Below are 22,822 nucleotides of genomic sequence, written 5' to 3' on the forward strand. Positions count from 1 at the left end.
GTCAGCATTAGCAAAAGCCCTTTTGAATGACTTAGTGCTATGAATGGATTCAGTATTATGTCCAGAAACCATTACGGATTAGCACTTTGTAGCACGGATTAATTTACTTAATTCCAGTCAGTAATCCACCTCAATTCCAGAGCAGTCACTTTTTTCCTTCATTATTAAGGTTTCTTTAGACATTTTGTTTCCTCGTTATTTAAGGGTTGGAGAAGTGTTCATTGTGATCTTGACACATTGTGGGGAAAACCCTATAAGTATTTGAGGACGAAACATTGTTATCCGCATATATAAAGGGGATCGGTAAATCAGTTTTTCAATTGCATCTCATCACTTTATTATACTATAGCATAGTATTGGATGGGAATCAGTCAATGATCTAATATTAATTACATACAAAGAGAACAGAACGGATCACAAATTAAAATTATGTCGTTAGAATTTAAGGACAGAGTAGTTATAATTACAGGAGCAGGTGGTGGGCTCGGTAGGGTTTATGCGCTAGAATATGCTAAACGTGGTGGTAAAGTTGTTGTTAACGATTTAGGTCGTAGTGCAGCGGATTCAGTGGTTCAAGAGATAAAAAAATTGGGTGGTGAAGGTGATGCTGTAGCTAATTACGATTCGGTTTCCGATAATGGTGCAGCGATAGTAGAAACTGCCATTAGCAACTTTGGACGCGTTGATATTTTGATTAACAATGCAGGTATTCTTAGGGATTCGTCTTTCGCTAAGATGTCCGAGAAGCAATTTCAACAAGTGATCGATGTTCATTTGAACGGTGCCTTTAAGTTGACTAGAGCTGCTTGGCCTCATATGAGGAAACAGAAGTTTGGTAGGATCATAAATACATGTTCTCCTGCCGGGTTGTATGGGAATTTCGGTCAGGCTAACTATTCTGCTGCAAAACTGGGTTTACTCGGGTTTGGTGAAAGTTTGGCAAAGGAAGGGTATAAGTACAATATCAACGTGAATTCGATTGCACCTTTGGCCAGGTCAGCGATGACTGAAAATGTTATACCAGCTAATATCTTGAAAGAATTGGGTCCAGAGAAGATTGCACCCTTAATCTTGTATTTAACTCATGAAAACACTAAGGTTACCAACAATATCTTCGAATTAGCTGCAGGGTTCTATTCTCAAATCAGATGGGAAAGATCTTCTGGTGAATTGTTCCACCCAAACGTTGAGACACTAACTCCAGAAACTATTTTACCCAAATTCAATAAGATTATTGAGTTCAAGGATAAACCTTTCAACAAGGTACAACATCCCATTGAATTATCAAATTATAACGATTTGATTACGAAAGCCCGTGAATTACCAGAGAACAAGAATGGACCAATTCCAATTAAATCTTTGCGTGGGAAAGTTGTTATAATCACCGGTTCTGGATCTGGTTTAGGTAAATCACACGCTCAATGGTTTGCTAGATACGGTGCCAAGGTGGTTATCAACGATATCAGGGACCCCAGTGCTGTTGTTGATGAAATCAATAAAAAGTATGGCTCCGGTTCCGCAGTAGCTGATACTCACGACATTGTGAAAGAGGCTCAACAGGTCGTACAAACTGCAGTTGACAAATTTGGTCGTGTTGATATCTTGGTTAACAACGCCGGTATTCTTCGTGATAGGTCTTTTGCAAAGATGACGGAAGACGAATGGAATGCTGTCATCAATGTTCACTTGTTTTCTACTTTTGCTCTATCGAAAGCCGTTTGGCCAATATTCTTGAAACAGAAATCGGGTTATATCATTAATACTACATCTACTTCAGGCATTTACGGTAATTTTGGTCAATGTAACTATGCAGCAGCAAAAGCTGCCATCTTGGGATTCTCTAGAACTTTGGCTTTGGAAGGTACTAAACGTGGTATTACAGTGAATGTCATTGCACCACATGCAGAAACTGCAATGACAAAGACGATATTTTCAAGTAAGGAATTGAACAATCATTTTGACCCCGGTTTCGTGTCCCCATTTGTGGTACTTTTATGCTCCGATGAATTACAAGAACTCGGTAAGAACCGTGTGAAAGGTTTATTGTTCGAAGTAGGCGGTGGTTGGTGTGGATTAACAAGATGGCAAAGGAGTAGAGGCATCGTTAACAGTGATGCAACGCCAGAATATCTAGCCGAACACTGGAAAGAATTAACAGATTTCAGTAAGGGTACCATGAACCCTAGTTCTACTCAGGAATCTAGTATGGCAATACTTCAATCAGTGCATAAGCATGCAGCAGATAAAGCTAAACCCAAGACTTACAAGTATACCTCTCGTGATGTCATTTTGTACAACTTGGGTCTTGGTGCTACAACAAGGGAATTACAATACACTTACGAAAACCATCCACAATTCCAAGTGTTGCCTACATTTGCTACTATACCATACATGGCTGATGGGTCCATTGATATCAAATTCGATGAGTTAGTGGATAATTTCAATTACGCTATGCTATTGCATGGTGAACAATATTTCAAGATCAATAAGTTCCCATTACCCACTAGTGGTGAGTTGAGAACCACTGGTAAACCTTTACAGGTTCTGGGTAAAAGCTCCAAAGCAGCCATTATTGTTGGTGGGTATGAAACTGTTGATGCGAAGACCAATGAACCTGTTATTTACAATGAGGGAACATTCTTCGTTCGTAACGCTGTCGTTCCGGATAATAAGGTTATCAACAAGGCGAAGGAGAGATCACCATTTGCAACGAAAGCGTTTGTCACTAAGGACTTAGGTGACCCTGATTTTGAAGCTGAAATTTCTACTTTTGAAGACCAGGCTGCATTGTACCGTTTATCCGGTGACTACAATCCTTTGCATATTGATCCTCAACTTGCCAAATCAGTGAAATTCCCAAAACCAATTCTCCATGGATTATGTACCCTTGGTGTGAGTGCCAAGGAACTATTTGAAAAGTATGGTCCATTCGATGAATTAAAGGCAAGATTCACTAATGTTGTTTTCCCTGGAGACAGATTAAAGGTAAAAGCATGGAAGAAGAACGATGTTGTCATTTTCCAAACTACTGATTTGAATACTGGTAAGATCGTATTGGACAATTCTGCCATTAAATTGATCGGTAAATCAAAGTTATAATTCTGGCTTTGTGTGTCAGAGAGCGTAAGCTGTAATGATTATGTCCCAACGTATATTAGTTTGTAGCAAATAATGAATAACGACCAATTCCAATCCGTTTTCTTTTGACATAAAACAATTTATATCTCTTTACTTATATACGTTTAGTAAAAGGATGGGTCCTATTTATATGAATAATGTGTAATTGAAGTGCTTTTTCGAAAGTAACGTTCTTTCGAGGGTTTATTTCATAAAATAAATAATAATAATGGTGCTCAGAAGAATATTTTAATTCCTTACTTCTAGGCTTTGGGATTGAGAATATGCTTCCTCTCGTTAAGCATATCTAGAGAGAAAGCAACCTGCAATGACGAAAGTTCAAAAAAATATCATACGTATAACGCATAATCAATTATTGAGGACTGTCTTCTGGAGCAACAACCTTAACCCAGTGGTCACCGAAGTATGGGATCTTTCTGTAGAAGGCATCTTGGAAAGTTGGCCAGCCATCGGTGAACACGAATAAACCGAAAGTAGAAGCACCACCCCAAAGAGCCAAGTTTGGAGCGTAACTCTTCAAGTTTTCAAAAGTGATTCTACCGAAGTGAGCAGCAGTCTTTGCTGATAGTTTAGAAACGTACTGATGAAGATAATTGTTTAGGGAAATATCCCTTGACACATGAAATGTTAGTAAAAAAACAGTCTTCAAAGGGCTTATATTTGCCCAAGATACATCAGGTATATGAAAGATCCTTCCTAAAGGTACTCATAACCTTACCTTTAAGGTCTGGAGATATCGGTATACCTAAAAAAATCTGGATAATTCAGTTATGAGTTTTGATCTACTCCATCTCTAAAGTCTCTTTCAAAACATTAACCACATTCCAGACACATGTCTACACATACAGCAACCATTTTGGAATAAGTATACTGGTGTTTTTCAGCTCTAAAATAGATATCTGCAACGTTGACCAAAAGCACATCCCATAGTAAAGGTATAATGCTCCAGTTAATTGAATTGAAGCTTTTTTATCTTTTTTATCATATAGTGTTGATGTCATTGTGAACGACGTGGACAGTGAGATGATTGGTTGTAGGTCACGTGCAAATAGGAAATTTGGGTACCATGATTACATATCTGTATCGGTTAACTAGTAGAACAAGGATAAGGACAGACACACTTGGCAATCAGGGACTGTTAATTATCCAATTATTTGAGTTCTGTTGTCATAGGCTGTGTCCTGTCCATATTCTTATTTTCTGGTAATAAATATGAGTAGTGTTTCTTCACTTGTGATAAGGTATCTGGCCTCTGCAGTCCATTCACATCAAAGAACTTACTGACGCAACTCCAACGATGCCACGTGAAATCTTTTGAGGCTTGGCAATTGCATCTCAATATTTCTTTCAACGGGTTATCTCTTGGACAATCTTGATTTGGATTGTGTGCGTACCCTGTATCGGGTACAAAATGGATTTGGTCAACGTCTAGTAACAAACTAAATGCAAGCGTATGAACCGGAGCATCGCCCCAACGTTCGTAGAAAAACCCACCAAGTGAGTCCAAATATTGGAAATAAGATTCGTACCCATAACTCGGGTCTTTGAATATCTTTAAATGGGCAATCTCAAAGTTAGTCCAAAAATGACATCCGTTATACGTGGCTCCGTCATCGTCCGAGATGAATTTGAAGTTGTTTCGTTTGCTGACAAGTTCAGGGTGCATTTCGAAAAAATACTTATACGTATGTTCCCATAACGTCGGGATCGTCTTTTGGTCTTCACCCATGGCCATGGCAAACCCGTATAATTTGTCGTTTTGTCTCATATGCTGGAATACATCATAGTTTATATCACATCCGAATTTCACGTAAGGTTCCACACGCCAATAGTATTCAACATTTGCTAGTTCTGGTAACTTGTAAAACAATCCAGAATTGAATCTACACATGAAACGATACGATTCGCTAGCGCCATAAGCAATTTTCTTTTTGCCCATTTCCTCTCTAACTTTGGCAGCTTTTCCACGATCGATATTATCTGGATAGTCGAAAAATTCTTTCGGAAGCGTGATATACTTTACGTTACCGCTAACTTCATTAGAAGTACCATTGATGAACTCTTCAGTGAACTTTTTATCGTTTACAAACCACCAATCGTAATGGTATTTCTTGTTGAATCGTCTCTCGAATTGTCTAATTGATTGCAACATACCATCCAATTCCTCGTTTCGCACCAAAGAAAGTATAATATCATTACCCCTATCATCAGTATAAAACTTTTCAACTGGTTTCTCGTCCTGTACCGATGATTTTGGTTCTGATTCTGGTTCTGGTTTTAACTCGGCAATTCTATCTTCGATCCCATAAGTCGACCAGAATCCATAAATTAATCCGATTATCGTGATCAATATGATACCATTTCGTACCGTTCTTTTCGATAGATGTAATTTACCGATCATTGCATGGTCAATTGATATACAAGACTTATTTTGCACAGTCCGGAAACCAGCCTGCTGATACTGTACTTAAGTTTCCCATTTTATATCAACCATGTTAAGTTGCTTTTAAAGGCAAGAACCGACATCGACTCATTTGACATTTTCATCACTGAAGCCATGGTAAGAAGAAACTCGGAAAAACGTTACACAGGAAAACGGGGCGTTCAACAATGGAGAAAGACGGAAAATGGAAAACGAGAAATTTGAAAAAAAAAAATTGAAAAAATGAAAAGTTAATAATGAACTTGTTTTAGAAAGTATAATAAACGAATGAATTACATAAAAGTTATGAAATATAAAAATGTCTATAAAGAATCGCTGTGTAAAGTGTAGTTTATATGTGTATTCAATGTGTGTTGTTGTTTATATCTCAAAGTAGAATACAGCAACAGCTAGTGATGTGAAAGAAAAAATGAAAGTTTTTAGAGAAAAGCGCGGTGGTGGTATTATTGGTGTCAGCGTCAGTGTCAGCGTCAGCAGCGAAAATCAACGACTTTTTTAATTTTAATTATTCTAGTGACACAGAAAGAGACAACAGTAAGGTGTGAGGAATTGGTACATGTTAATGATTTGTTTTTCACCCAAGAAGAAGTTTGGGTGGAAAGGTGTTACAGATATAGGAGCTGAAGAGTTCTTTTTTTTATGGGGTATTTTTTATTCTCTTGTTTTTTCCCTTAAAACCTGGTTTCGATTAACCTCCTTCAAATAACTTGATTGATGAATGAACCATTACTATAATAAATCTTGGAAATAAGCACGAATTGATCTGGAAATGCACAGTCATCGAATTGTGAATCTTATTCTAATAGAAATTGTTGTTTTTTTTTGTTGTTCTTTTATTCTAATTTGTCTTTATGTTTTTTGGTTATCTCATCTCAATCAGTTCAAGTTATTCGAATAAGCTACCAGCCTACAGCTTCTTTGATATATCGAAAAAAAAAAATATTATATTGTTAAAAAGATGCCCTCTAGTATCCTCTCCATACCATGAATATTGTTGAATATTGTTCGTATTTCTTCAATTTCTTCCCCTTCTTCAAAATGAAATAACATGACCTCACTATTCATGTTACCAAAAAAATCCTTTGTAGATGACTACCGCTCGATGGTCTAATCACTGGAAATGTTTAAAAAGAAAAACTGGTTGATCATCCGCTAGTTGATGTTTCCTTTGAATTTTTGAACTTCAATGAATACCAACTAGAATCCTTATTTGAAAAATCAAACCAACTAGGCTTCGTTGAAGCTGTACCAGCAGTATTTGCAGTCAATGGAGTAACCGCACTCTGGGCAGGGATTGCCATTGGTGATCTTGGAGATAATGAAGCAGCTGTTGATGGCCCACCTTGAAGGTTGAGCGGTGACACTGGACTGATGTCGAACGAATTGATCTCACTTGGGACCTTTGTTTCCAAGAAATGAGTGTCATACACACTTTCGTCAGCTGAACCCAATCGCAATGTAGCTGACGATTTTTTTGAAAATGTGGATGCCACTGTATTGAATAGTTCCGTTATGTTATCACCCAATTGTGCAAATGCAGGTACTTTTGGTTTTCTTTCAGAATCTCCTTCAGTAGATTCAGCATCGATCGAATCATCTTTTGAAATAGTGGTCGCCACCGCTGGATTGGATATAACATCATGCAAAGATATATTTGACCTTAACTTATCTCTAATAAAGCGGGCACCTGAACTCTTCCCATAACTGCCAATAGGATCGTCAAATATTGGGTTTGAATGGACAGTCAAGTCATCCTTCTCATCTGGTTTTGTCAATCCTAGAGATGCTGGTCCAAATTGATTTTCCAAATCAGATGACCTTTGTTGTCGCTTTGGCTTTATATCCTCTTCCCTCCTCACACAATCGTACGATAAAAGATGATGATGCATTCCAAGCTTTTTGAACATCTCAGAGTGCGAAAGGTGTCTGTAATCACCGTTGCTGTTATTTCGAGGACGATTGGAAGGCGAAGTTTTGGAACCATTTTTGGCAATAACAAGTGGCAGAGTTTCCTGAACATCATTGTGGACACTATGGCAAGAAGAAGTATCCGTCATGGAATGCTGATCATCGGGAACCAATTCAGGAACCAACTCAGGAACAGAAGCAGTATTAGATATGACTTGGTCTTGTTTCTCCACTTCCACACGTTCATTCGCTCCAGAAAAAGTACGATCTTTCTTCGAATTAGAACAATCAGTTAACTCCATTCCATTTAACTGCGGCCCGGGATTCGCAATAAAATGGGCAGGGTTTCTAATTGATACCAATTCTTCGGAATCTCGTTTCCGTATTCTGTAGGATTCACATTTTGGAATAGATTCCCAAGTCAAGTACTTGTCATTCATGGGAATGTTTTCTACGTTCAAAGTTTCCAAACATCTCCTCAAATTCCGCTTCTTGTTCATGACGTAAGCCAATGCTCTGGATACTGCAAACCTTTTCGGATTAGAAATTACACTCAGCGATATGTCTGATTTAAGAGCCACTTTCAAAGCTTCATCGACAGATTTTTGACAGTTTGCCTTATGGATTTGGAGCTCTCTATCAAAATATTTTGTCCTTTGTTCTAAAGTGGTAGATAACTCATGGATTTCTCGTTTGTAACCTCTTTCCATCCTTTCAAAATTCACCTTGTGAAGCCTCTTTGTGTCTTCAAGTTCTATGTTTAAGAGACATTTTTCAGAGGATAGCCGCGCCCTGTCCGATCTGTATTCATGGAGACGCTTACTTTTGCTATCTAGCTCGGATTGCATATCTAAAACCACTTCATCCTTGAGTTCTAGATCAAACTTCAACTGATCTATCATGTCATCTTTCTCCAACAAAGCGACCTCGTAATGAGTTCTATCCCAAAACCCTAATGTTCTTTGTCTCTTTTCAGGAGATAATGCGCTTAACTCGTGTATTTGCTCTTCATGTGCTCTTTTCAAAGAAACTATCTGGGAATTCTTCACGTTAAGCTGCTCTTCAGCTGCTTTGAATTTCTCTTTGACTTTAACGTATTTCATCTGCTTGTCATAGACAGATTTGGTAATCTTATCATATATTCCTCCAAGTGCTCTGAAATCATCACACTCTTTCTCCATAGAACGATAGTCATCTTCCTGAATCTTTGCAGCATGTGTCTTATTTTTCAAATCGTTGAGTTCAGTCAAAGTGCTCAGAAGGTTTTCCTTGGCTAACTTGAGATTATCAACAGTTTTGAACCAAGCCACTTTGAAGCTTTCAATATCCTTCTTGCGAATAACATCGCATTTTTCAATCGCTTTGCACAACGTATCATTTGTTGTCTGGAAATTCATATCGATGATAGTAACTTTGGCATCCTTGTATGCTTTGTAATGGGCCAAATCAGCTTGTAGTTCGTTGATCTTATTCTCCAAGGATTTCACTTTTTCCTCATGAACGTCTTTGAGTGATTCAATCTTTTGCTGCATAAATTCCAATCCAACCTCATGGTATGTGGCCTTCTGTAACGCCTCTTTGTAGCGTTTCTTGCATACTGTCGTTTCTGACATGGCAATTTTGGAAACGTTCCATAAAAATCCAATAGCTTTTGAGAGATACGGATGTAAACTTAATAAGGCAACTTTTAAATCATCAGTACCTTTAACTTCTTCAGGAGCACCTAACAATTCTAGTAGCCCAATGAGTAAGTGCTTTGTGGATGAATCAGGAAAGGGCACAGGACCACAACTGTATACATCACTTAAAGATGAAACTTCGGAATAATGTGAGGAATCATTAGTGGTGTTAGAATTATTGGTATCCAGGGATTCAACTTTTGAAAAGTCGCTCTTCGTCATACCTTGGTTATAACTACCTGCACTTTTAGACCTTGTTGTAGCTGAGGGAGGGTTTAAAGTGTCATATTCCTGAATCTCAACACCATCCTGTGTCAAGGATGCAAATTCTACATTCTTCCTCGCCTCATCCACGACGACAGAGTCCATTTTAGGACCCGGTTTAAGCAATTCTGATGAGGCAAACAAATTTTGAAGCTCTTGAACGAAACTAGGACCATTGACATCATAGGCTTCATCCCTATGTTTCAAAAAATCGTTGTACTCTTCAAAATAATTAGGATTATCATGCATAAACACTGAAGAAAGCTTACAAAAGTCTGATATTGTTTTATTGCTTTTAGTGATATTCTTGGCAAATTGTTCCAATAACGATTGATTTCTTGTAAAAGGCTTCACTTTGATTACTTTCTTCACCTCAGGATCGTCAGATTTTTTAACGAATTCGAAATCTTTCTGTCTAACCTCACTGTCAATCACATTGAATTTCTTCATTAAATCAGATCCCTGCTTCAGAACTGGGTTAAGATCAAATTGCTGGGAAATTGGTTCTATTGATGACACCAAGTTTGACAGCAGTTTTTTCTTTCTTTTCTTGTTCTGCTTCATAACTACAATAGAATCATCAATTTGATCCAATTTAGTAACGGTAACACCCCCTTTCCCCATTCTTGCATGTTCCAAACTCAAATTTGGTGACAGAGACACCGAAGATAATGCTGAAGATGACGACGAAGAAGAAGTAGCTCTTGCTTTTGTATCGAACTGATCATTTTGCAACTCATCCGAACATTCCCTAGAATTACCAGATTTTTTCATAATGGTTTCATTTTCGTTGATGGCATACGTTGATTGATCAACTATGGGTTTACGAACATCTACAATCTCTTCCTTTCCTTCCTCGTTCTTGTATAGCATGAAATGTCTATCAGCATCAATTGGTTCATCCTTAAAAGTCTTTATCGATTGTGTTGCAGTCTTAACAGGTGCATAATCATTGAAAACTTCCGTGCCAGGTTGATCATAGTAATACAGGTTTTCAGAGGCATTGATGAATTTTTCATCAATGGCAGTAGTTTTATTGGGATTGAAAACAAATGATTCTTCCTCATCTCCGCCATTGTTGTAGTAAGTACTAGCATGGCATATTGAAATATTCCCCACGTCTTGGCCCCTTGATTTTGAGCTCGATTTCAATATGTTTTCAAACTTGGAACTTGCACTTGATAAAGTCCTTTTCAACCAAGATGGATCTTGTTTGTTCTCAGACTCAAGTGTCGCAGTAACAACTGGTGAATGATCAGAGATGTTATTGGTAGTTTGCTGAGAGAAAAAATTCTTTTTACCGTTTGTTGAACTTCTTTTGCTTCTAAGTCTCTTACTTAAATGTTTCTTTGGTGAAAGTGAAGAATACGGATAAGACACTGAAAACCTACTGCCAGTTTCGGACTTTGGTGGTACAAATGGCTTATACTCAACGATTTCATTTTCATTCATAGTCCAATGACGGGTAGACGAATCATTTGTATTCAGATCTAAAGATGGTGGGGGTGTAAATAATCTCATTGTTGTTACACATTTATCATCTGAAACATTAGGTTTCGTAGGGCCGTTGACAGTACCAAAATAGCCTTTTAAAGCAGCTCTCTTATGCCCTTCATTCGAAAAAAATTTCGAAATTGAAATTCTTTGCCTTGCTTCTTCCAATAAGGGAGGAGGAACTGGCATTCTACAACTCCCAAAGCTTTGTAACTTTTCAAAGCCACTCATTGATCTTTGTTTCCCTTCTTATCAAAATTATGATCACTGGGCTGATGAATGTACATTGTATTGTAATACTGAGGATAATAATCTGGATAAAGTGACACATAAACGGCATAGATTTGATCAGGATAAAAATGTAAATCACACCGATATTTATACTTTTTGTTACTCTTTCCAAAACCTCTGGGCGTACTGTCCACAAAAGTTGACCTGTTTTGGCACAAAACCTATCCCATAGTAATCCAGAAAAAAAAAAAAAAACCAGAACTTACCTAAACTTCACAGCGCCAGCATGCTGACAATTCAACGTATCTTCATAATAAAACGTGTCAGTTTCTGGTCAAGTTCGACATTTTTGTGTCTTTTGCAGTACTATTATTTTGTCAATGAATCAGAGAAGAAAAAAAAAAAAAGGAAAACAATCTGTCGCGCGACAAATTGAACACTCATGTCAAAAATAATGGCCCAATGCTTTCTGATAATCTAGAGCACCTTCCCTGCACGGGCGAAAGAGGAATTTATGTCTTGCCGTTTTATCACCATACCCATATGCAAACTTAACTCACCACGTATCAAAATATACAACAGGGCGTCTTCATGTTCCACCAAAAAAAACCAGGCAGTACTGCAATAAAGGAAAGAACTTTACTGGGAAAAAAATCAACAATAACTTGCATCTCTGTCTCCTTAAATACCTGAAGATGAAATCAATCAAAGCCTTTGGCGGCTAATTTTATTTCCTTGTTTATTCTAATTTAATTTAAATCATCTTATTCTAATTAAATTTGCCTTAATTAAAGGAAAGGAAAACAAACAAACGAAAAAAAAAAAAATTTATTGGATCAAGCAGCGCTTGTTTTTCCACATGTAGTAATTCTCACTAGAGATTCTCATCCAGTCTCCTTTTGTTAACTTACATCCTTTTAATCTTCCGCGTCACGTTACAGTAACAATTTTCGTTTTCTTTATTTGGTTGATCTTTTTGTTTTTTTGTTAGGCGCGCATTTTTGTGGGGGAGAAAATGACATGACCTCAGAAAGTTGAGCAGAACAGATAAAGTGGAGAACATACCCGAAAATGGTAACAGCACATAAGAGGTCGTACCGAAATGGAACTGATTATGGTGACCGATAAATAATTAATAAACTGACTGTGTCACAAGATGGGAAAACGTCCGGTCCCGATTTATCTCTTGAGCGCAGTGAACTGAGGCCCCGACCATTGGGGAGAAATTCAAAAGATGATTTGAACGGCTCTTACCTGAGGAAAGTGATGATCAAACTTGTTGATACTGACTCAATTAAAGGATTTTCAAGGAGCTTAAAGGATTTATCAAGGGTTCTGATCAACAGACATATTATAGTTTCCTCCTCTTGGGTCGGATGCCGATAACGGATTGCGGCTAGTGTCTTTCTCGTAGCTACCATTGGTTTTTAGTGATTTATCTCCATGTAGTCATCGAATGTTTAGACATTAAAGTAAAAGTAACAAAAAGTAACGATCCCTCAGTAGTAACAACGTTCTTTATTGTGAACTCTTTACATTGTATATATAAGACCCAGATACAATCTAATTTCTCACGATGGGCAGAGTTCGATGCGTTGTTGATAGCTTTTAATGTTATAAGCTTAGTATATGTTAGCTTGACCAAAAGAAAAAAAATATATCGCGAAGATGAGTTTTCGTTGCAGTGTTAAGTTCGGTGAAAGAAGAGGATCTTTTCTTATGAGTAGAGGATTGTCTAATATCTCTAGGTTCCCCAAGCCAAAGGACGCCGAAATCGAAAATTTTGTTAACGCTCAAGCTGAAAGTATTGCAAAATGGTGGGAAAGTGATCGTTTCAAGAATATCAAGAGACCATATACTCCGTTAGATGTGGTGAAACATCGCGGGTCTCTTGGAGACGATGTGGTCTATGGATCTTCTATTCAGGCCAAGCGTTTATTTCAAGTGTTAGAAAATAAGTTTAAGAACAAGTTACCGGTTCATACACTAGGTGTTATCGATCCTGTTCAAATGTCACAATTGGCTAGGTGTGATGATATTGAAGTTGCCTATGTCTCAGGCTGGGCATGTTCTTCCACTATGGTGGGATCAACCAACGAAGTATCCCCTGATTTTGGCGATTACCCCTATGATACAGTACCAAACCAAGTAGAAAGAATCTTTAAAGCTCAACAGATGCATGATAAGAAACAATTGTTGCAATTTTTGGAATCCAAAGATACGAACAAAAGAGTAGATTATTTGAAGCCAATTATTGCAGATGCAGATATGGGCCATGGTGGCACTACGACGGTGATGAAATTGGCAAAGTTGTTTGCTGAAAAGGGTGCTGCCGGTATACATCTTGAAGATCAATTGCACGGTGGTAAAAGATGTGGACATTTGGGTGGTGCTGTCATTGTACCAACTAGTACTCATATTTCCAGATTGGTAGCCACAAGATTGCAATGGGATATCATGGGTACCGAAAACTTGGTCATTGCCAGGACAGATTCTTGCAATGCGAAGTTATTGAGTAGTAACGTTGACCCCAGAGATCATGAACACATTCAAGGTACAATAAATAAGAATGTGAAACCTTGGAGTGATTTCCTTTCAGAATTGGAATTCGATAATGCGCCATCTACAAAAATTTCCATGGCTGAAGCTAATTGGTACAAGGAAAACAAACTGTATACGTTTGAAGAAGCTGCTAAGGAGCAACTATCGGAGTCCCAGTTCCAAACCTTTAAAGAACAATGGAACAAGAATTTGAAACTTGGTAAGAGAGGATATTTGTCTATTGATGAATTGAAGTCGTTAGTGAGATCCGTTAACGGTGGGTCAGATATTGTCTTCAATTGGGATGCACCAAGAACCAAGGAAGGATTTTATATGTTCAAAGGTGGCATGAAGCCTGCCATTCAAAGATCGTTGGCATTTGCACCTTATGCTGACTTGCTATGGTTGGAAACTAAGTCTCCAGACTTGAAACAGGCTCAGGCATTCAGCAAAGAAATCCATGATGTTTACCCTGAAGCGAAATTGGTCTACAATTTATCTCCGAGCTTCAATTGGAGTGCACATGGATTTGACGACGAGCAACTACAAAGCTTCATTTGGGATCTTGCAAAGGAAGGATTTGTCTTGCAATTAGTGTCTCTAGCTGGATTGCATAGTGATGCGTCCTCATTCTGGAAATTGGCCAAGAGATACCAAACCGAGGGAATGAAAGCTTACGTTGAAGAAGTTCAAAAAGTTGAAAAAGAGAACGGATGTGATGTTCTAACCCACCAGCAATGGTCAGGTGCTGAATATGTCGATTCTATTATGCAAGTAGTGCAAAACGGATCAAGCAGTCAAACTTTGAGTACTACAGGTGAAAGTTTCACTGAGACTCAATTCTAAAAAACCATACCCTAGCGCGCGAGTCAAAAACTTTATGCCTCTTTATTTTTTTATTTGAAGACTTGGCAAGATTAAAATATACATCACTGTAACAAAAGAAGGAGATGGACAGTTTATCATCTCAAAATTTTATACCTCTACGCAAGGATATAGTTCTAGCACTTAATAATATGCGATATTCGTTTTCTTTTAAGAAGTGTGTTTCAGCGGACTTTTTTTTGATTATTTAACGCATATTTACATCTTAACGGTTTGGAAGCGATGAGGAAGTAAAACTCGGACAAACGCACACCTTTTGATTTACTTTAAAATCGTTTGATTATCTTGCGAAACCAACAGCATTTCACAAATGTGAACATTTTCGTTAAACGTGGTAACTTCAGTTAAAAGTGAGACATGCGAAAAATCGCATAATAAACAAAGCGCAAAAAAAAACAAATGCAGTTCTAATGGTTTTTTTTCCCGTTATCAAAAGATGATAAAGTCAGTCGCACTGCGGTAAAACATTTAAAAAGCGAAAAATAATTCTATTAGTTTAAGAAGCTAAAGTATCCTGCGGTTTTTTTATTTTACTGCGATGGTTTGTAATTCTGTTGTGTCGCGTTGCAATATTGTGCCGCCGAAGTCCATATTAGCCATTCACCTATATAAGGATAAACGTTTAGATTAGAAGATCATAGGTCCAAATAACCAGCTGAAAGGGGAGACACTGAGGTTTTAAGTAACCAGGGGGCCAAGGTAACACGAAATGATTTGGACTTACGAGATGGATCTCGCTCTATGCAAGCTTGTTTATTTGAACAGTCCAGAAATTCTAATAGACGGCGTCAGAGACAGAACTAAGAATTATCACAGCGTATTGAGCGATTTCAACAAGCAGTTTAGGCTTCAGGTAAAGCAGGCACGTACGGTGAGAGCGCGATTTGAGAGATTGTTACTGGATTATAAAAGTAGGGCCCAGACGAAATTTGCTCCAACAGGAAGAGAATCAGAGATCGATATGCTGATGAAGACATTGGTCAACATGGAAATAGAGTACCACGAAACCCACAAGATTACCAGTGTTCCGCCTGGAGATGAAAATATCAATGCGATGACTACTGGTGATATGGTAGAAAAGGCCATTGATGCTTTGAAAGAGGTACCAAATCAGACAATCGTGAATAACATGCAGAAAATGGGGCAGCCAGGGCCCAAACTAATCGATGTTACTGGGAATCAAAACTTACCGGCTCTATCATCAAACGGCTACAATGGGAAACAACTCCCCTCAGTTCAAGTTGATGGCACTCTTATGGGTTCCAATACGGAGGGAAGGAACGGAACACGGGACAAGACGGGACAAAACATAGATAAGAACCCATCAGGGAATGCGAATTACACACATGGTAATCAATCTGACCTAGAAGAAAACAATGATGGTCAAGGCATTAACTACCCTAATATTGACACGGAGTTACAGCCGCCTGCGAAGAAATTTAAACACAATATAGTGCCAGAATCGCAACCATTTACCATCACAAATTATTTCTCAGACAACAAAACCTTTATTATGAATGGGGATGGAGGAACACAACATGTTAGCGGTAAAAGTGATTTAAAGGAAGTTACCCAAAGAGTACAAACTGATCTGGAACATTTAAAACAAGATGTCGGAGAATTGTCGACGTTATCTAAACAAATTGCAAAAGTGTTGAAACGAGTTACGTCGATGGAGGAGACTGCACAGGATGAACGAGGATACTAGCTTATCACAGGAACCACCGTCAATCCGATGTAATATTAATACCACAACCACTAACAAGGCATTCACGGTTCTTTGTAAAGCTATGTACTGTGCTAATTTTGCTACCGATAATAATAAGACTTATCGAACGTCCATATTTCTGATCACGTGTATGAAATATACAGCAGGGGTGCAACTGTTTATTTACCAACCGAAAATGAGCTTTATGTCTAAAAGTGATCCTGTGTCTTGCCTTCTAGGTAGGGGAAAATTTCGCCGGATAAAACACGAAAGAGAAAATGTAGGAAAATACGTAATTCAGTTTCAGCGCGCATAATTACAGATTTGCACGGTAAAAACTCATCCGCACCCCCACAGTATTACAGTTTTAAAGGGGGGCGGCGAGGAATGGTGCAGTTTTATCAACGTTACAAGGTAACTTCATAAAAGGAAACTACACAAACACACCACTCTTCCCTGCTTCCGGCATCTCGTGTGTTCAGAATATTAGCTAATAAACCAGTAGTTATAACTTTTCTTTCCTCCTTTGGAGTTGCGGTCTTTTCCTGTACTCCGTAAGCGCGTGTTTGTTTGTTTGAAAGAAAGAAAAAACGCTGTGCAAATCTACGGTTGAGAAAGAAAAGTCACAATTACATGATTTTACACTACTTAGGAAATTGGGGAACGTAGGTTACTGAGAGGTCCCAAAAATAGTTCGCCTCGGGAACAGACACGCGATTCATACTGTGAGCATTTTGTTATATTGTGCCTCTTGCAACCATTCTTTAAGGGGGATCTAAGCTGTTCATTTAAATTTGTGCACTATTTTAAGCATATTCTCTTGCCAGTATTTCGACTTTCACTGTCCTCCCAAGAAAAAAACATAATAAACCGTTTGATACAAATATTCACATTTTTGAACTGGTGCGGTTGTTTTTGCACTCACATATTTTTTCCCAGTTTTCTCACTTGTTTTAAAATTGTGTGTAATTTCGCTTTTTTTTTTGTAGCACATTTTTGGGTCTTGGTTTTTTTCTTGGGAAAAACAGTGCGAGAGAAGTGAGATTCGGTAGGCTGCAGTTATTTTCAGATCCAAGAAATCTCTATATATGAACCAGAAATAAAGTTCAGAATCTGATTTCAAGCCTCGAAGAGGTTGCAACAAAATTAAACATTAGACATTTCGCATACTTTAGAGTACCAAAAAGCGTGCAATTCAACTGGTTATTATCGGTTAGTACCATATCAGCATATCAGCAGCTGAGCACCCATTGTTGTGTGTGTGTTTTCTGCTTTTTCGTCGATCATATATTTCAATTTTATGGGATACTTGAACATTAGTACTTCAATAAGATTTTGAATTAAAGATTTTTTGTGTTCTAATCCTCGGTGTGCTAGTATCGACAACTCACTTCTAAAATGATGCAACTACCTACTGAATTGGTGTCTGATTTGGGGACTTACCAATTAAAATCTATTTTAGGGAATGATAAAGGAAATGTAATATATTGTGCGAAGAATTCTAACGGCTCTACTGTTGTTTTGATTGAGACCGACAAAGTTCTTCCGGTGAAGGCTAAGACGAGGTTGGATGATACTTATAAGGACAGATTCTATGATAAGGATCATACGAAAACCTTTACCGTTTATGGTCAAGACTATCTGGATATTGAAGGAAACGACTACTTTGCATACTCAACTGATGAGGATCACTCGTTAAAGTCACGTGATAGTAATGAATCTCATCATGAGAATGAACAATGTAACCATCATACGCAGGAGAAAGAGGAGCAGCTTGATGCTGAAAGTCAACACATTTGTTTTAATGGAAGTGCGGAGATGAAGCCATGTAACAATATTTTGGCTAGAATGAAATGCAAACTGGGACTACGAACCCCAATGATGAAAGTCGTTCCACCGGCAAGGGATGAGGATGAAGATGAGGATGAAGACCAAGATGAAACTATCGAAGAATCTGACGATAATGATAATAATGCTGATGATTCAGTGTCAGATTTACCGGATATAATATTACCCCAGACTACCGTTCCAAAAGCAATTGAGAAACCAACCTCAATTCTCGATAAATCAACTCATCTTAGAGCATCAATTTGCATATCTGACAATGTACGGCTTGCTCCTTGTGGGAAGAAGCGGATTGTCAGCCTTCCGAGAACGCCAATACCAAAAGTATTCCCTGTCTCGGATGTTGAAGCCGGCAGCGAAGATGACGAGGATGAAGATGAGGATGAAGAAGAAGATGTCAGTCGCAGCGGTACGGAAGATACTGCTGATGACAGAAGTCAATTAACTTTTGATAACAATTCTAAATTCAGCAGGAAAATATTACAAGACAACAACGAAGCTGAGGGAAGCGATGACGATGATGTTGACGCTCATGTTGACCATGACACCAGCTTTAGAAATAGAAAAGGTGATATTAGTGAATCAGCTGAAGATATCAATCTAGTTTCCGCTGGAGTATTTTTAAGTGAAATTCCTCATAAGAAACCAAAGGAAAGCAATTTCCAATTGCAACACGTCGATAGGATCGTCGATGAATCGGTCTGTAACCATGATAATCCGATATTTTTAGAGAATATCAGGAGAAACAGTGTCAACAACACTAAAATGCATCCACTAGAGTTGAATTCGGATCATGTAAGGCACCGCTCTAAATCGCTAAACAATAATTGCGGTATGGATTTCAATTTATGTCTTGATAGCTCCAAAATGCTTACTAGACGGAAAACAAAGGTATCACTGGAACGACTCACTTAACGGAATTAAAGAGATGAGAACTACTTTTTCACGATAGCAACTTCAATACATATAAACGTGCAGTACATATGATATACTCGACCATACATTCGCATATCAGCATTTTTTTTAATCATTTCGTATGTCGTAGACGTTTTTCACATTTTTATTGGCGTTCCTAACAGATTGCGATTGAATCAGCCTACCGTTTATTTGATCGTTTGCTCTAAATCTTTGTATGCCTTCCTCTAAAGACAGGCAAATACCAGATTTAACATGACGTTTGGCCACTCTTTGTTCGATAACATCTTCATCAATCACGATATTCCAAAAAATAAATGCACCCGTGCTTGCTATGGCATCGTATATTAGACTCCAGTTCTCTTGATTTAAGAGAAGATAGAGTCCTTCTAGAATTAGTATTCTTGTAAATTTATGAACTGTATGCTGGTCAGCCACTGGATCTTTAATTGCATGATCAAACCCGGGGAAAGATATTTCAGGTAAGTCTATAAAGCTATTCGTAACATTGTCGAACAATGAATTTGTATTATCTTCATTTACAGTCTCTGGGCCAGTAGAATGGTAGTTTGGGTCCAGGGAACAGGTTTTTGACAGCACTTTGCACAATTGCAAGAAATTATTACTATCAAACGTAAACGGCGACCCCCGACGAAGATGAGCCACAGTAGGATCCTTGAAGTGATCTAGATGTTTTCTTGACAGATGGAATCCATCCATTGGAACAATTTGAGCTATATCCGGCTTTGTTGGGGACAAGTTGGCTTCCTTACGTAGCGGTTTTATCCTAACCGCATTGTCCAAACCACCGCGACCAACGATAAGGGTTGACCCGTCAGACTCTTTCACTTGCACTGGTTTGAAATTATTATCTTCGACGTGTGAGTAAAATCCTGCCTTAATCTCCGCTTGCAGTTCTTTGTTGGCAACTGATAGGTCTCCAGTTAGATCAATAGCAGAGCTTAACGGCCGTACTGCCACCTCTGCATGATGCTCGTGAGCTAGGTAATCGTGATATCTGCTATTGATCTTTTCCTTCAATTTTTCAGCTACAGTCGACTTACCAGAACCTGGTGGTCCAATTATCCCAATGCAAACCCTATAATTCTTGTTGATATTTTGTTCGAGCAGCTGTAACGCTTGATCTACAAGCGCATCGTAATCCAACATCCTATGTTGGCAGTTTGTAAAACTGAAAGGCCTTGTACAATGATATTGACATACGCTGATGTAATGTTCTTTAAGAAACAGTGTTCTAAAATAAATTGTTTTGGTTTAAATGTTCTTATTTAATCTGTGTTCTGTAAGTTCACTAGTTGTGGATACGATATTTCTATCGTAGTCACAAGGAAAACTAATGAAAATAGCATCGGATGTGCCATGGGAAGGAGTTGGAAGTGGAGATCTACCCTTGGAATAGTAGTCTATCTATCAAGTTTATATATACATGATATACGTATGTGTGTACTTTTGTTTTACATTGGGTCCCTCATAGTGCCCTTCGTAAAATGTTGCTACTCGAATTGCTCAAGCAAATCCCATATTAACGCTCTCAGCACGGTATCGCCATTCAGGTTAATGAATGAGAATATTGGGCTATCTTTAATAGCATTGGGCTGTTGATGCTTATCATTTAGATTTTTGGCAAAACTTTGTAGCGAAGAAGTGCTTTCACAATCGCTAGTTGGGTCATTGATTAAAGTGGATTTGTCAATTGGATCCAGATTGTTGGTAGAATGGAAACGGCTGCTGCCATTTCTCTGTATGTTTATCAAGATTTTACCGGATAATTGCATAAAACTTTCGTATTGAAGTTTCCCAATATGCCATTGTTTGGCTAGGGTCTGTAACAGTTTCTGGTATAGTTTGATAACGTTGATCGATCTCACACTATCATTCCGATCACCAGATATTAGATCTAACTTAACGTTCAACCAAATACAATACATATAAGTGACGCCTGCGACAAATAATGTATGGATAGAGGTGAGCGGGTCGATGTTATGCGACAAGGGAGATAAGGACTCTTTTAGTATATTTTCGTAGCATGTACTTATTTCAGATGCAGAATACATGAGTACCTGAAACCATTCTAACGTTTCTCGAGTCGGTGTTACCATCGCTACACCATCCGCTACGGCTTTTCTATGAGAATCGTTGATTTGAAGTAATACTGGTCTCAAGAACCAAACCACAGACTGGTGATAATTCATATTTGCCCAAGTGTCAGTTGATATGAAGTTCATGTCCTTATTCGATTTTTGTGAAGAGAATCCCTGTTTCCAATCTTCCAATTCAAGTATGATCTGTTGTCTTGATTGATTGATCTCATCGTCGTTATCGAGAAACTTACGTGGACCATACACGAACATACATATAGAGGATTGAATTCGTCTTAATTTGAAAATTTCAATGGCATTAGCATACATATGCGTTTCACAATCTGCTGATCCCAAAGTGGATCCTACTTCTAGTTCGGATTCTGGTAAAGGAGCATCAATATCCACGTCGGATATGCAAAACGGTCTACCCACTGTCATACCAATCAACCTTTCAATGCTGTACGCACACCAGAATACCCTTGACCTTAGGTTCTGTAAAACGTGTTGTTCTAAGCCATGAGTCATGCTTCTTGGTGATCCTGGTTTCCTGTGTAAATCTAACGAAACCGCTGTTCGTACGGCCACTCCTGCAAGAAGCCATAACTGATTATAGTCATCTGACAAACTCTCCTTGGGTTTTACCAGCAGTTGAATGATCAGTAGTAGGTATAGTTGAATGGTCCTGATGCTTCCTGCTTCTAACGTGGAGTTGATGTGATCCATCGTAATCCCATAGTATAAACTAGAAGGATGAGCTCCTTCAACAACTTCTCCCAAGTCGACACCAATAGACAACACGAGATAGACGAATGAAATCGCTTTGGTATCCTTCGTATTCAACATGAACACTTTGTGGAAACAATCAAGTACCCATGGCCAATCTAGGAACGGATACTGACGATGAATTCTTATTCGATACAGTTGCAATAATTTGACAGCGGTATCGTACGACGGCCTCAACAGCGTCGAGTCCGAGTCCGAGTTCTCCTGTATACTGCCCAGATCCTGTGAAATATTCATCTTGAGTTGGGACCCGACCACCAACTTTATTATCGTTTTGTCCTCTTCTGTGGAACGCAACTTGGATTCCAAATCGAAAACCTTTGATTCTAATCTATCAATATAATCTCTAGGTAATTCTCTTCCTGTAATTTTATCTACAAAAGTACATTGGATCCCAGCATTCACACAGGCTCCACACTGAGGGAACCCACCATCACACCGTTTCCTCCTTCTCTTGCAAAAACAGCACGCTACTCCCTGGTTCTTGCGTCGTTTTTTACTTGCACTACTCGAATTGCTATCGTTTCCACTACTATTACTTACAGCATCATTATCACCAAACTCAAAATCAACTATATTTTCGTGTTGTGGTTGCCCCGAATGTTGACCTTGACCTTGGAACTCTTGCTCTGCCTTAACTTCGTAGTCTTGCTCCATCTGAACCATCTTATTTCATCCATCGTCAGTGTCTCTCAGCCTTCTTCAGGTCTTTCCTATGCGACTTGAACAAAGAACCCACCTTCCAGCTGCGGAAACCACACGCCCGTATCAACATATATATATATATATCCATATACTTATCAGTTATGGACGCAAATCTTACATAAATCTCTTGAAATAATAACGTCCTGACCTTTTGATATACGTAAGGCACTCTTAATCTAAC

The 22,822-nt window shown here is 38.4% G+C and overlaps 9 protein-coding genes across 9 annotated transcripts; 4 read left to right on the forward strand and 5 right to left on the reverse strand.

Moving 5' to 3' along the window:
- Positions 1 to 429: 429 nt before the first annotated feature.
- FOX2 (bifunctional hydroxyacyl-CoA dehydrogenase/enoyl-CoA hydratase FOX2) lies at positions 430 to 3,099 on the forward strand (the record flags this gene model as incomplete). Its single annotated transcript, XM_454574.1, has 1 exon — positions 430 to 3,099. The coding sequence occupies one exon, from the start codon at positions 430 to 432 to the stop codon at positions 3,097 to 3,099; it is 2,670 nt and encodes an 889-aa protein (XP_454574.1).
- A 391-nt stretch (positions 3,100 to 3,490) lies between these two features.
- QCR10 (ubiquinol--cytochrome-c reductase subunit 10) lies at positions 3,491 to 3,993 on the reverse strand (the record flags this gene model as incomplete). Its single annotated transcript, XM_454575.1, has 2 exons — positions 3,491 to 3,718; positions 3,985 to 3,993. The coding sequence occupies 2 exons, from the start codon at positions 3,991 to 3,993 to the stop codon at positions 3,491 to 3,493; spliced, it is 237 nt and encodes a 78-aa protein (XP_454575.1).
- Positions 3,994 to 4,288: 295 nt separating this feature from the next.
- Positions 4,289 to 5,539, reverse strand: KLLA0_E13861g (glycosyltransferase family 15 protein; the record flags this gene model as incomplete). The annotated part of the gene is made up of 1 exon (XM_454576.1): positions 4,289 to 5,539. One exon carries the CDS (start codon positions 5,537 to 5,539, stop codon positions 4,289 to 4,291), a length of 1,251 nt encoding a protein of 416 aa, XP_454576.1.
- Positions 5,540 to 6,726: 1,187 nt separating this feature from the next.
- KLLA0_E13883g (uncharacterized protein) lies at positions 6,727 to 11,157 on the reverse strand (the record flags this gene model as incomplete). Its single annotated transcript, XM_454577.1, has 1 exon — positions 6,727 to 11,157. The coding sequence occupies one exon, from the start codon at positions 11,155 to 11,157 to the stop codon at positions 6,727 to 6,729; it is 4,431 nt and encodes a 1,476-aa protein (XP_454577.1).
- Positions 11,158 to 12,825: 1,668 nt separating this feature from the next.
- Positions 12,826 to 14,544, forward strand: ICL2 (methylisocitrate lyase ICL2; the record flags this gene model as incomplete). Its single annotated transcript, XM_454578.1, has 1 exon — positions 12,826 to 14,544. The coding sequence occupies one exon, from the start codon at positions 12,826 to 12,828 to the stop codon at positions 14,542 to 14,544; it is 1,719 nt and encodes a 572-aa protein (XP_454578.1).
- Positions 14,545 to 15,292: 748 nt separating this feature from the next.
- On the forward strand, positions 15,293 to 16,291 carry KLLA0_E13927g (uncharacterized protein; the record flags this gene model as incomplete). The annotated part of the gene is made up of 1 exon (XM_454579.1): positions 15,293 to 16,291. One exon carries the CDS (start codon positions 15,293 to 15,295, stop codon positions 16,289 to 16,291), a length of 999 nt encoding a protein of 332 aa, XP_454579.1.
- A 1,398-nt stretch (positions 16,292 to 17,689) lies between these two features.
- Positions 17,690 to 19,051, forward strand: KLLA0_E13949g (uncharacterized protein; the record flags this gene model as incomplete). The annotated part of the gene is made up of 1 exon (XM_454580.1): positions 17,690 to 19,051. The coding sequence occupies one exon, from the start codon at positions 17,690 to 17,692 to the stop codon at positions 19,049 to 19,051; it is 1,362 nt and encodes a 453-aa protein (XP_454580.1).
- Positions 19,052 to 19,159: 108 nt separating this feature from the next.
- Positions 19,160 to 20,221, reverse strand: YFH7 (Yfh7p; the record flags this gene model as incomplete). Its single annotated transcript, XM_454581.1, has 1 exon — positions 19,160 to 20,221. One exon carries the CDS (start codon positions 20,219 to 20,221, stop codon positions 19,160 to 19,162), a length of 1,062 nt encoding a protein of 353 aa, XP_454581.1.
- A 344-nt stretch (positions 20,222 to 20,565) lies between these two features.
- KLLA0_E13993g (uncharacterized protein) lies at positions 20,566 to 22,602 on the reverse strand (the record flags this gene model as incomplete). The annotated part of the gene is made up of 1 exon (XM_454582.1): positions 20,566 to 22,602. The coding sequence occupies one exon, from the start codon at positions 22,600 to 22,602 to the stop codon at positions 20,566 to 20,568; it is 2,037 nt and encodes a 678-aa protein (XP_454582.1).
- Between the last annotated feature and the right edge of the window lie 220 nt (positions 22,603 to 22,822).

The sequence above is a fragment of the Kluyveromyces lactis genome (assembly GCF_000002515.2).
Source record: "Kluyveromyces lactis strain NRRL Y-1140 chromosome E complete sequence".
NCBI lineage: Eukaryota > Fungi > Ascomycota > Saccharomycetes > Saccharomycetales > Saccharomycetaceae > Kluyveromyces > Kluyveromyces lactis.